This window comes from Sorex fumeus, unplaced genomic scaffold (genome assembly GCF_029834395.1).
Source record: "Sorex fumeus unplaced genomic scaffold, SorFum_2.1 ptg000115l, whole genome shotgun sequence".
Classification (NCBI taxonomy): domain Eukaryota; kingdom Metazoa; phylum Chordata; class Mammalia; order Eulipotyphla; family Soricidae; genus Sorex; species Sorex fumeus.
Genome location: NW_026606172.1, coordinates 18662522 through 18675574, shown reverse-complemented (window position 1 = coordinate 18675574; position 13053 = coordinate 18662522). Strand labels below are relative to the sequence as shown.

Sequence of the window (13053 nt, the reverse complement as noted above, 5' to 3'; positions counted from 1 at the left end):
GCAAGCTAATGCTCTTGAGATTCTGAAAGCAAAATCTAGAAAATGAGCATCTCCTACTATTCTATATTCTATTAAAGATCTGGATTTTCAGCAGCACGGAAGCGAAGGGTTGTGTTTCGTTTGCTTAGCTGACGGGCCCTCCCGAATGTCCGAGTGAGGCAAGAGTTAAGGCTAAAGGATGGAACAAGGTCAAACTTAGGGGACAGAGAAGAGATTCTGGACGAAACATGGGCCCGAAAGGTTTTCTTGTTTCAGCGACAGTTTCTACTTTTCTGAACCACAAAAACAGAAAGAGAAAAGGGAAACGATCCAACTCCTCTTCCACACCAAGTACACCTAGTAGGTGTACCTGCCGCGCTCGGCAAGCAACTAAAAGGGCGGAGAAGGGGGAGGAGGGCACCACCCCCCGCCCCCCGCCCTTCCCAAGCGACCCATCTGCAAACGTGCAGGCCTGGAAAGCTCCCGCCTTCCCTAGACAAAATCGTGATGACAGAGATAACAGGGGGCTGCTCTTCTCTCTCTGCGTGTGCATGTGTGTGTTTTGCGTGTTTGTCTGTGTTCATTTCACAACCAGGAGGAAGATAAAAGTTGAATCCAGCCATGCCCGAGAGTGCAGGAATGTGAGCGTGTCACTCTCGAAGAGTGTCCCCCCCCCCCTCACCCCACCGTCTGTTACGTGCAAACACAAGCGGCAGAAAACCAAGTCGCCGGGAACCCGCTTAACTCCACGCCCGCAGCCCGGCAGCACGCAGGGAGGTCGCCCCGCCAAAGGCGCGGGGTCCGAGGAGGCAATGGAAGGTGTGGAGGGGGGAAGGGTGGGGGAGGGAGGCGGGGAGACACCGGCAGAGGCCCGGAGCAGCGGCCGGGCGGCGGCTTTGGAGGGAGGGGGTGGGGGCGGGAGGAGAGCGGAGCCCGAACCGCGGCGGGCGGGCGGGCGAGGGCGGCACGTCGGAAGCGGCGGCAGCGGCAGCGGGACCGGGACCGACCCCCGGGGCCGGCCCGCGGCGTCGCCTCACCTTCTGCGCCGCGCTCTGCTGCAGCACATTCTGCTCCACGGTCATGGCCCCCGCGGCGCCCGAGGCGAAACCCGAGGCGAAACCCGCGGCGGCGTCCGGGTCCGGGTCCGGGTCCTCGCGCCTCGGGCCGCCCTGGCAGCCGCGCTCCGCCGAGCTCCAGGGAGCGGCCGGGATCGCGGGGGAAGCGAGCGCCCCCCGCCAGCAAGGCGCGAAGGCGATGGCGGCCGGCGTGCGCGGGCACCGCGGGCGGGCGACGGGGCGCGGACGGCGAGGGCCACGGCGGCGGCGCCACCACCGCTCCGCGCGCGGCCCGTCTCAGCTGGCCGCGGGGGCCCGGGCCATGGGCGGGAGGGCGCGGGCTGGCGGGGCCCGGGCGGCTCGCGGCGGGCCACTGCGGGGAAAGCCAAGAGCGGGACGGAGGGAGCGGCCGGCCGGAATGGCGCTGTCCTCCTCCCGCGGCGACTCCTCCTCCGCCCCTCCCCGCCCCCCACGGCCGTCACCGCCCCGCCCGCTGGCTCCTCCCCTACCGGGCCCCGCCCGCCGGCCGCCCTAACCCTACATTGTGACCCCGCGGGGCGGCGGGGCGGGGCGGGGCCGGGCTGGGCGGGGCCGGGCGGGGAAGGGCGGTGCCGGGGCGGGGAGGGGCGGGGCCTCGGGAAGCCACGCCCCTGGTGGGGCCGCAACACCGCAAATACCTACACATACGCGCGCACACGCGCACACTCGCCTGCCCCGCCCTGCGCGGGCCCCGCGCTCCCCGGGTCGCGTGTGGGCGTCCCATGTGGGCCCAGACCGAGGTGCCGTCCCTGCGGCAGGTCGCTACGCGCGGGTCCTCTCATCTCCCAAAAGTCAGAGCGGAGGCCCGAGGGCCGAGTGCTCGCTCCTCCCGCTGAAACTTACGCACTTGCCCGACTCCTCCCGGACCAAAAAAAAAAAAATCCGGTGCCTCCACCCCACCCCCCCCACCGGCCCCTTCCTGGCCCGCAGCCCACAACTCCGGCTCTTTTCCATGCCCTGCTTCCTCTCTCCTTGCCTTTCTAGGAACGTCGCGAGCAATCAAGTTAGGAAAAGTCCACTGTGCTTTAAGCGTAGAGATGTCAGACGTGCTCACGCTGAAATGGACTTTTTTTTTTTCTCTTGAGCTTCTCGTTCTGTAAAGTGCATAGAGATTCTCCACCCCCTGGATGCGTTCAAGCATGCGTCCTACACTCTGCAGCAATAAGTTTATTTCCAGAAATTTTAATAAAAATGATAGTCTGTACAAAAAAAATTTTTTTAAATAGTATATGATTCAGACGTTCCTTGCCTAAGAGTTACATATTTACTACCATGCATGGAATACCTGATAATACGCTATGGAAAATATGCTAAGGTTGAGTGTAATCTCGAACGTTACAAATATTTTTATTTCTCAGCTAACCAGGAGATGGGAGGAGAGGGGCAAAACAAACAAGGCGAAAGTTTCGCAAATACAATATACTCGTGCTAATCCGTTTATCCTTTTGAATGTCATGACAAGAAAAACAGGCCTGGCAAATGGTAATTGAAACAGTTGGCTTTACTTAATAATCCCAGATTGTTAGTAACTCAGATAAATCTGTGTACTTTGCAATCCTCTGCATCATTTATCTTAGCCACTTTTTCATGGCTTTGCTTTGATTTTTTGATATTTGTATTGACAAACTAGCCAAGTTTTGTTGTTATTGCAGGGGTGCCAAACACAGCAGTACTCAGGAATTACTCCTTATTCTGTGCTCAGGGATCACTCCTGACAAAGCCCAGAGGACCATATGCAGAGTCAGCATCAAGCTAGCTTGCCTTTGTGTAAGGCAAGCGTCTTAACCCCTGCATCTCTTCAGCCAGACAAATTACAAATTTTGTTGCTATCCTATGTTTTTGCCAGAAGAATTTTTTAAACTATGAAATAATTACAAAGTCCTAATTTTAAGAGCAATGCAACGGTTTTGATGAAATGCACAATATTTTATAAGAACATTAAGACCCAAAACAGTCACTTAGCAAAACTAGCATATGAGAGTCATTTTCCTCAACATGGAAAGACTAAAAATCTTTCCATGTGGCAACTTCATGAGTTTTTGTACTTTGAAAGGATATCTATTCTAACCGAATCACATTTGATTAGGTTAATATCAAAATCTAATCATGTGGTTTTAAAAATTTACCAAACGCTAATGTTCAGTTTCAAAATTTTAGCAATAAATTATTTTCTGGGTTAAAATTTTAGTTCCACAAATGTGCTCTGGTGAAGGGATGAGTGTTCCATCATTGTATGACTGAGACTTAAACCTGAAAGCTTTGTAACTGTTCTCACAGTGATTCAGTAAACAAAATTTATATAAAAAAAATTTAGTTTCACAAAAAATGATTTTACTATTTATTAGATAATTATTACAGTCCTTTCTAGGATGGTCTTATCTGCGTGGATCACTCACTTCCAGATTCATTCTAATAGCTTCCTATTTCAAACTTTCTTTTAGATCATACTTATTTATATAAAACTTTGGGAAGAAATATTTTAATTTTATTATAATCATTTTTTTTGAAAGTTTGCAAATGCAATTAATAATTAGTGGGTGGAAATAAGAGCATATGATATAAACTAAGACATATCGCCAGATACCTTGTCATTTTAGAACTATGTCCCAAGGTCAGTTTTACAATCATGATTTAGGTGTTGGAGTTACAAAACCTTCGGATACTATTTCATAATCTCTAAATAGTACTTTACGTTGTTGACGCTAAATAGATGTATAAAGTGATAGATTTTAAATAAAATAAAAATTAGCTTTTAACACCATCTATTTTATATAATAGATTTAAAATTTTGTCCGAACAACTGAGGTTACCAAGCAATGGGGTAAGGCATAAGGAGAATGAGGAAAGAAATAGTCATCACCTAGAAGTAACATAAAAGGAGTTAGTACATATTTTTTTTTTTTTGCTTGGTTTTTGTTTGCTTGGGAGCCACATCTGAAGGTGTTCAGGGCTTACTCCTGGCTTTGTGGTTAGGGATCACTCCTGGAGTGCTGAAGGATCACTTGGGGTTCCAGGGGTGGAACCTGGGTCAGCCACATACAAGTCAAGTGCCCTTCCTGCTAAATTATCTCTGCAGCCTGAAGTTAGCAATTTTATGTGGGTGGAGATACAACAACTCCATTCACAGCAACCCCTTATCTCAAGCAAAATTGAAAAAAAGAAATCCTGAGCGATAGCACAGGATAACCAGGATAACCCGCCTGGTCAAGCAGGGTTCGATTTCTCTGACCCTCTTGGAGAGCCCAGCAAGTCACTGAGAGTATCTCGGCCGCATGGCAAAGCCTGGCAAGCTACCCGTGGCATATTCAATATGCCAAACACAGTAACAAGTCTCATGATAGAGACGTTACTGGGTCCACTCGAGCAAGTTGATGAACAATTGGAGGACAGTGTGAAGTAGTGTTTTGTAATTTTCTTTGTATGCATCTTTCACCTCTATAGTTAAAGTGCTTCCAAGGTAACTTGATTTTCTGAGGCACAATTGTCAACAGTATTTTTTTAATATCTCTTCTATTTTATTATTTGGGAAGCCACTGATTTTTGTATATTAATTTGTAGCCTGCTACTTTACTATATACATTGATTGTTTCTAGGAACTTTTTTGGTAAGATTTCTAAGTATAGTATGTCACCTATAGCACAGCAGTAGGGCGTTTGCCTTGCACGCAGCCAACATGGCCGACCCGAGTTCGATTCCTCCGCCCCTCTCGGAGAGCCCCGCAAGCTACCGAGAGTATCTCGCCCACACGGCAGAGCCTGGCAAGCTCCCCGTGACATATTCGATATGCCAGACACAGTAACAACAAAATCTCCAATGGAGACGTTACTGGACCCGCTCGAGCAACTTCTTTCATTCCTATCTGGATGCCCTTTATATTTCTTTCTTGCCTAATTGCTATGGCAAGTACTCACAGTACTATATTGAATAGAAGTGGTGAGAGTGGACAATCTTGTCTTATGCCTAACCTTAGAGGGAAGGCTTTACATTTTTTCCCATTTAGAATAATGCTTTCTGTAGGCTGTGGTAAATGGCTTTTGCAGTCATTTGAGGGGTATGAAACAGCAACAAAATCATAGTATGTTATAATACCCAAAGACAGTTGAAACAAGAGCCAGGAGGACTTTGGTCCATGGTCAGAAGCTTGCCACAAAACGAGAGGAGGAAGGCAGTTAGAACAGAGAAAGGACCACTATGACAATGACAATTGGAAATGATTACTGTGGACAAAAACAGTGCTGAAAGGAGGTGAAGCTGATATACAAGAACTCTTTCAGTAACAGTACTACAAACCACAGTGCCAAAAAGGTTTTCTCAAAGGAAAACCATAGGGGTGGGGGACGGGAGGGGAAGGGACGGGAGGACAGGGGAGAGGGAGAGGGGAGAGGGAAAGGAAGATGAAGAGAGAGAGAGAAAAAAAAAGTCTTTGCAATAGACAGACTGTGAAGTTGGTGTGTGGGGTGAGGGATACATGGGGGGGGGTCGTAATGTGCAGAAGGGAAATGGAGGACGTTGGTGGTTGGAAATATCCACTGGTAAATGGAGGGGTGTTAGAACACTGTAAGGCTAAACCTCAATTATTAAAAGCTTTCTAAATGTATATCTCAGTGATTCAATATAAAAGGAAAAAAATTTAAATAGAGAGCTAAGTATTTTTCCTTATTGATCTGCCACATAACTGAATAATAAAAATTAAAAATATTTAAAAGTTCATAAGACAAATAACAGAGTAGATTTTTTATGATAATGGTTAAGGAAAAATTTGTAGTAAACATTTTAAATATATGTAAATCAAGTCATTATATTGCTTAACTTAAATATATATTTGGCATTTGTCAATTGTTTCTCAAAGAACTGTAAAATCTGTGGGGCAAATGAAATGTTCTAACAGTGTTCAGTGTGTTTATATGCGAACTACAGAAATTCCTATTCTACCTTTATTATTCATTTTTCTTTGTTTCTTTAGCAGATGTTTGAAAACTCTCTTTTGGACACCAGAAATGTAATATGTTTCAATATATGAAGTGTTTTGACATCAGTAAGACAAGAATAAAACAGATGCATTCTATTCATTAGTAGATTTTAGAAATTTCCATGAGAAAAGAATGGTTCTTCACTCTCTATTAGTGTTGGAATTATGCTCTGAATTTATTAATATGTGTAATTATTTTTCCACCAACAGGAGAACCATCATTTTCAAAACAATCATTTTCAAAGGAGATTTTATGAAGTCACAATGGTACCATTCAGTGAACAGTGTTCACAGATTCGAACCTGTTAGAGGACTTACTGTCTGCCTGATACATGCACAATAAAATGCTTGTTAGAATAAAGGGGGCAGGGAATGAAAAAGAAAAATAAGTTTATTTATGCCTTTATAGTGCATGTCTAACTTTTCATTCCAAATTGGAGAATTTTTTAGTGCTGCCAGTCATACTATTTTATATGACAAATTATGTATGTTTTTTGCATCTCCCCAACTGTCCTTGGAATCTCAGACGTGGAGAGACTCCAGTTTTTTTTTTTTGATCAATTTATTAGTCTGTTTAGACAGTTATGACCAAATAGCATAGATAGTGACTTGACCATTATAAATTTATTTCTTCACATTTCTGGAGCTAGAAATTCAAGTTTCCAGCAGTTTTGGCTTATCCTGTGCCTCTGTCCTTGACTTGCAGGTGTCATTCTCTTGCTCTCTTGAGGGATAAATGGTCACTGCTATGTACATACTCTTCTGGGCATCTCTTTCTCTTTTTACAGAACATTAATGGTGTTAAATTGGAAGCCTACTCTCTTTGATCCTATTTTCTCTTAATCTCTGTAAATCTGTGTTCTGAGTATTGTAAAAAGTATGGAGAAAAAGGACACCTTGAAAACTATTAGTAGAAATATAAATTATGCAGCTATTTTGGAAAATCATATGAAGATTTTTTTCAAAAAAAATAAGATTGAGTGATTGCTTTGGCAGCACATATACTAAAATTGGAATGATACAGAGAAGATTAGCATGGCCCCTGCTCAAGGATGACATGCAAATTTGTGAAGCATTCCATATTTTTTCAGAAAGAAAGGGACAGACATAGAAAGATTGCATTCATCTGGGTAACATAAAGAAACAAAATAGGAGACTAACATCCAAGAATAGCTGAGATAGGTACCAGGAGGTTTACTTCATGGCTTGGAGGCCAGCCATGCTAGGGGAAAAGGTAGCTCAGATAGAAAAGGGAGCACCAAATAAAGGGTGTTGGGAGCATCCTCCCAGGATGAGAGATGCATGCTGAAAGTAGACTATAGACCAAATATGATTGCCACTCAATGCCTCTTTTGCAAACCACAGCACCCAAAAGGAGAGAGAGAGAACAAAAGGGAATGCCCTGCCACAGAAACAGGGTGGGATGGGGGATGGGGGATGGGAGGGATACTGGAATGAATGGTGGTGGAGAATAGGCACTGGTGGAGGGATAGGTACTCGATTATTGTATAACTGAAACTCAAGCACAAAAATTTGTAAGTCTACAACTGTACCTCATGGTGTTTCACTAATAAAAATTTTTTAAAAATTAAGATTGAACTACAATGGGATGTAGCAATTTCCACCTCTGCATATCTACCATACTAAGAGCATGAGATTAGTAACTTGAAGAATTCCATACAGCATAATGTTTATTGCAAAATTACAGTACCTAAGATAGGGAAAACCCAAGTCCTCCTTGATAGGCAAAATGATAAAGATGTATTACATATGCACAGAGCAATACAATTCAGGTACAAAAATTTAAAAAGATAAAATGATAAAATGTTACCAATTGCAACAAAATGGAAAGGACTTCAAAGAACTGTGAAAAGTAAATTAAATCAAAAGGAGAAAGATAAATATTGAATCACTTCACCTACGTGTGAGTAAAAAGAAGTAAAATATAAGAACAGGCAAAGTAAAGTATAAACAAGCCAGTGGCTATCGAGTACAGAACTGAGAAGACAGGAATAGTGGAAGTAAAGATAGCATAGAGGGAATCTAATTTATGGTGCTAGTGGTTTTATCTTTAAGAGAGGAGGAGAAGAAATAAAAACCTTATCTCCAAATAAAATGCATTCTGGAGTCTAGAGTTTAAAGCTTCAATATATATGAGTTGTTGGGATGGAGGGTTGCCAACCAGTCAGCCTCACAGTCATATTCAATTTTCTTCACACAGTCCTACACTTAATTCCTATGTATCATCAAAGATTCTTTTTTTTTGCTTATTCCATATTCTCTTCAATCAGTAATAGATGCATTAACACGTTAAATAATTATCCCTTCACCTCTCCTGCCAATATTGACATTTTGGTTAAAATTTTTTGGGGGAAAGAGTTCTGTAGATCAAAATAATAGTCTAATGTGAAATATTTTTATGCAAGAACCTACTTTGAAAGCAAGTTCATGTGAAATAAAAGCTATGTTTTTTTCAATTGCGAGTCAATATAAAATAAAGTTTCCTTATAGGAAGTACTTATTCCCCTTTCCAGGGACATGTCCAAAGGCATCTTTAACCTTGAAAATGGCTCTGAGTCCATAAACACTTTCATATTCTCATTTTACTTCTCCTTCAATGGTATTTCAGGCATATTTTTCACTGAAATTATAACATGACAAAAAACATTAGATCAAAAATTCTGATCACTTCCCAAAGTCTCTCATGTTCAAAGAACATGATTGGTACATGTGTCTAGATTCACAAGAAAACCCCAATGTTAGGAACAGCTAGCTTGTAATTTTGGGAAAGTTACCCTGGTCTTCTGCAAAATACTCTATTATTTAGGTACGTTCCTTGCATTTCTTTGCTTTTCTTTTGAGACAAAATTATTGTTACACAACCCATGCTTTCAGGTCAGCCAACTTCTGAAGGATGGATTAGAGGATGAGAGAAAGAGGGAAGTCATAACACTCCTTTTTCTCCTTCACTCTCTAATGTTGGGTGGTTCAAACTCTCAGAAGACTTACCTACCCTGGTTTAAAATCCTCCAGTTAGACAGGTCCAGGGTACTAAAAACCTTACTTACAAGGCTAGAGTGATAGTACAGCAGGTTGGGCAGTTGCCTTGCACAGGTCCAACCCAGGTTTGATCTCTGGCATCCCATATGGTCCCCCAAGAACCACCAGGAGTAATTCCAGAGTGCAGATCCAGGAGTACTGCTGAGCATTTCCAGGTGTGACCCAAAAAGTCAAAAAATAAAAGTAATAATTTTACTTAATTCTCTCATTCCTACAATTTAAGGGTCATAATTCTTTCCTTGCTGTTGTGAAATTGGATTAACAATCTCCTGTTTGAATCTCATCCCTTCTGTAATTTGTTTAGCCAATTTCACTCTTGATTTAATTATGTAGTGTATTCTATTTTACATGACCTTTCCAGTTATATATTCTCTGGGTCAGCTTTGTCAACTATTAAATGAGAATCATTACATAGGATTATTTTGATGAATCAATGACAGTATTCAGGGGCCAGAGCAATAGTACAGAAGTTTGGGCTTTTGCCTTGTACATGACCAACACAGATTCACACCCCAGCACTGACATGGTCCTCTGAGCACCACCATCAATAAACCCTGAGCATCAGAACCAGGTATAAACTCTGAGTGCTGCCAGTTGTCGCCCCCAAACCAAAACCAAACAAAAAACCCAAACCTACGTTCATTTAAAGTACTTAAAACATTATAAAGTACAAAATAAGTATAAAAGCTCTTGCTATTATTATTTTCAGAATTTCTTTGTGACCTAAAAGTAGCACTGTAGCACTGTCCTCCCATTGTTCATCGATTTGCTTGAGCAGGCATCAGTAACGTCTCCATTGTGAGGCTTGTTATTACTGTTTTTTGATCTATCAGATACACCACAGGAAGCTTGCCAGGCTCTGCCATGCGGGCGAGATACTCTCAGTAGCTTGCTGGGCTCTCCGAGAAGGACGGATGCCAAAAAAAAAAGGATGGATCAGCAGAAACAATAATTCCAAAAAAAAAAATTATAAAGTAAAATAGGACAAAAAGAGCTAAGTGAGGTCAGTTTAAAAAATCTGACAATTTGCTGCTTGGAATACAGTACAACAGACAAGAACCTATACAGTGCATGAAGAAGTATCCAAAGCTCAGTGATCTCTCTCTAGCACTGAGCACTGGCAGAAATACCCCCTGAGAACTGCACCAGGAGTCCCCCCAGGACTGCTAAGTGTAGTCCAGGAACAAATATCATTCTTAATACATGTCTGACATATTTTAATACATCAAATTATCTATAAAAGACTTAGCTTGGTTACTGGTAGGCAGTTATTATATCTTCAGTTTTAGAACCTTGGTGATAAACTTGTGTTCTCTCTTGGGTAGAAAAGACACAAAATTCATTTGTGAATGCTTTTAGTTTTAAAAAATAAAGGCTATAGATATTGCAAATCATAAATTTATTTGAGGGCAAATTATCCTAGTATCAACAACAAAAGAGCAAAGAAAAACACTTAAATATTAGGCAGAATTTTTAATCAGTGTTGGGCTTTTCAACATTGTTTTTACATTGAATAGGTGTCCATAAGTGTAACTGAAGTGAATTTATAAACACAAATAAAATGTTCTTGATTATCTTTTTCTACTTTTTAAAGTTTCAGAAAGCTTTTCTAGACTTCAGTATATTTGTTATATATCATGAAATGAAACATTTACTTAATACACAATAATCTATTATTATTCAATATATTGATTTGGTATTTTTTCATTAGAAAAAAACAGAATATTTTAAAATACATGCCTGTTATATAATTCTATTCAGATCGACTTCAGCTTTTAGTTTGGGTTGTCATAAATACCTTTAGCTGTAAGAGACTAATGACTCGGAATAAATTCCATGTCTGTGAAAATAGAAGAGCATGTTTTAAAATTAGATCCTTTTTGCTTCAAATTCAGAATTTTCCTTTTAAAATTCGTCCCTCTCCCCAGTGTGTTAGAATGGTTAGCCTAAACTTTCTCCTTTGAAAAAAGTAGGGAAATAGTCTGTGATGCTTCTGGCTACTGTGTTTTTATTCACTTACTATGTGTCAAGGACTGTGCTAAGCACTTTATAGTTCATGCAGTTTAATCTTTACAGATTAGATTTATAATTTCCCGATAAGGTTAAAATTGTTACAGTACTTAGAAAGAGAAAGACTATGGTTTATGGGTTAAGTTCATTGCCAAAGTTATACACCAAAACACATGAAACCATTTTCAACCCAGGTAGACATTTGTCAGACTTCCAAGTATTTCTGCATTTATCCCCCACCTCCCACCCACTGTTGATCAACCATTTTCTAAGTGTGTGTGTGACTGATAGATTACTTGTGTTCCATAAAAACCCTTCTAGGGACCAATTACTCCCTTCTCCAACTTTTTATCTGTGTAAGACCAGATTGTTCTCATAAACTTCTTTCAAATAATAGATGCTAATCTAGAATTCAGAAATAGATGAACAAATTCTATCTTCTGTTAGCCATGCCAATATAGATTTGCAAAAAATTTTTTATAATAAACTTTTTTCTCATCTTTACATTTTATAAAATATGAATGTTTTATAAAGCATATTTACATTAAAATATAGTTATTAATTAAAAAACCTATTCCCCCCTCAATTTCTTTTGATGGGGGAGGAAGAGATAGACAGGAAGCAATTGGAAGCCGGGGTCAAGATGATCCAAATACCTGGATGGTTTAAAGAAGTGTTATAGCTAAATATCAAAATCACAAAGTCAACAACACTTAAAAACAAGAGACTTAAAGTTCAACAACTGAACTTAAAAATGGGCCTGTCCAAGAACAGACGAATGATTTAAGAAACTTTGGTACATCTACACAATGGAATAATATGCAGCTGTTGGGAAAGATAAAGTCATGAAATTTGCTTATAACTGGATGGTCATGGAGAGTATTATACTAAGTGAAATGAGTCAGAAAGAGAGGGATGGACATAAAAGGACTGCACTCATTTGTGGAATATAAAATAACAGAATATGAGGCTGACACCCAAGGGCAGTAGACACAAGGGTTAAGAATATTGCTCCATAGTTGGAAGCCTGCTTCATGAGCTGGGGGAGAAGGTACCTGGGATAAAGAAGGGATCACTAAGTCAATGATGGTTGGAGGGATCATTTGGGACGGGAGATGTGTGCTGAAAATAGATAAAGAACTAAACATGTTAGCCTCTCAGTATCTCTACTGCAAAACATAATGCCCAAAAGGAGAGAGAGAGTGTGGAGAGGGGGAATTGTCTGCCATAGAGGCAGGGGGAGGGTTGGGATGGTGGTGGGGGGAATACTGGAGATATTGGTGGTGGAAAATATGCAATGGTGGAGGGATGGGTGTTTGATCATTGTATGACTGAAACTCAAACATGAAAGCTTTGAAACTGTATCTCACAGTCATTTAATTAAAAAAAAATGGGCATGTCAAATTGGCAGGCTGGGAATGCAGGTTTGGTTGGTAGGAGGGAACCTGGGAATCCTGGCAGAGGAAAGAAGACACTGGAGGTGGGATTTACGTTTGAATATGGTATGTATGTCCAGAGACCCAACCATGAGTAACTTTGTAAATCATCATGCTTTAATAACATTAAAAACTTTAAAAAAATTAGAGAAACAAAATTAAAAAATTTAAAGCAAAAAATCCTGTTTAAATTTTCCTGCTTAAATTAATATTTTCTAACTTGTTTTTTTGTTACTTTGTTTATTTTTAATTGAATCACCATGAGATACACAGTTGCAAAGTTGTTCTTGATTAGGTTTCAGTCATAAAATGTTTCATTACCTCTCTTTTCTCTCATGTACATTTCCCTCCAGCCCCGTGTTTTAAATTTTTGAACAAAATAAAGAGTAATAGGCACAACTTGAAAATCCTTAATTTTTTCTGTTGCTTTTTGTGTATTGTGAAGGATGGTACCTTGGATTTCACATATAATGGCCAGTGCTTTATATCTGAGCTACATCTATGG

At 41.1% G+C, this 13053-nt stretch overlaps 1 protein-coding gene and 1 non-coding gene across 4 annotated transcripts in view; one reads left to right on the top strand and one right to left on the bottom strand.

Annotated features, from left to right (window-relative positions):
- The window catches only part of USP25 (ubiquitin specific peptidase 25), a 174018-nt gene extending 172558 nt beyond the window's left edge, over nt 1-1460 (bottom strand). The window contains exon 1 of one of the 3 annotated variants that reach the window (XM_056135433.1): nt 1017-1460. In XM_056135433.1, coding sequence (XP_055991408.1) covers nt 1017-1061 — 45 coding nt within the window. In that variant the 5' untranslated portion in view covers nt 1062-1460. The remainder of the gene's footprint in view (nt 1-1016) is intronic. The other 2 variants (XM_056135434.1, XM_056135435.1) reach the window with 2 other exon arrangements.
- Nucleotides 1461-7022: 5562 nt separating this feature from the next.
- LOC130043208 (U6 spliceosomal RNA) lies at nt 7023-7129 on the top strand. Its single transcript, XR_008795334.1, has one exon. It is a non-coding gene; the product is annotated as a U6 spliceosomal RNA (small nuclear RNA).
- The last annotated feature ends 5924 nt before the right edge of the window (nt 7130-13053 follow it).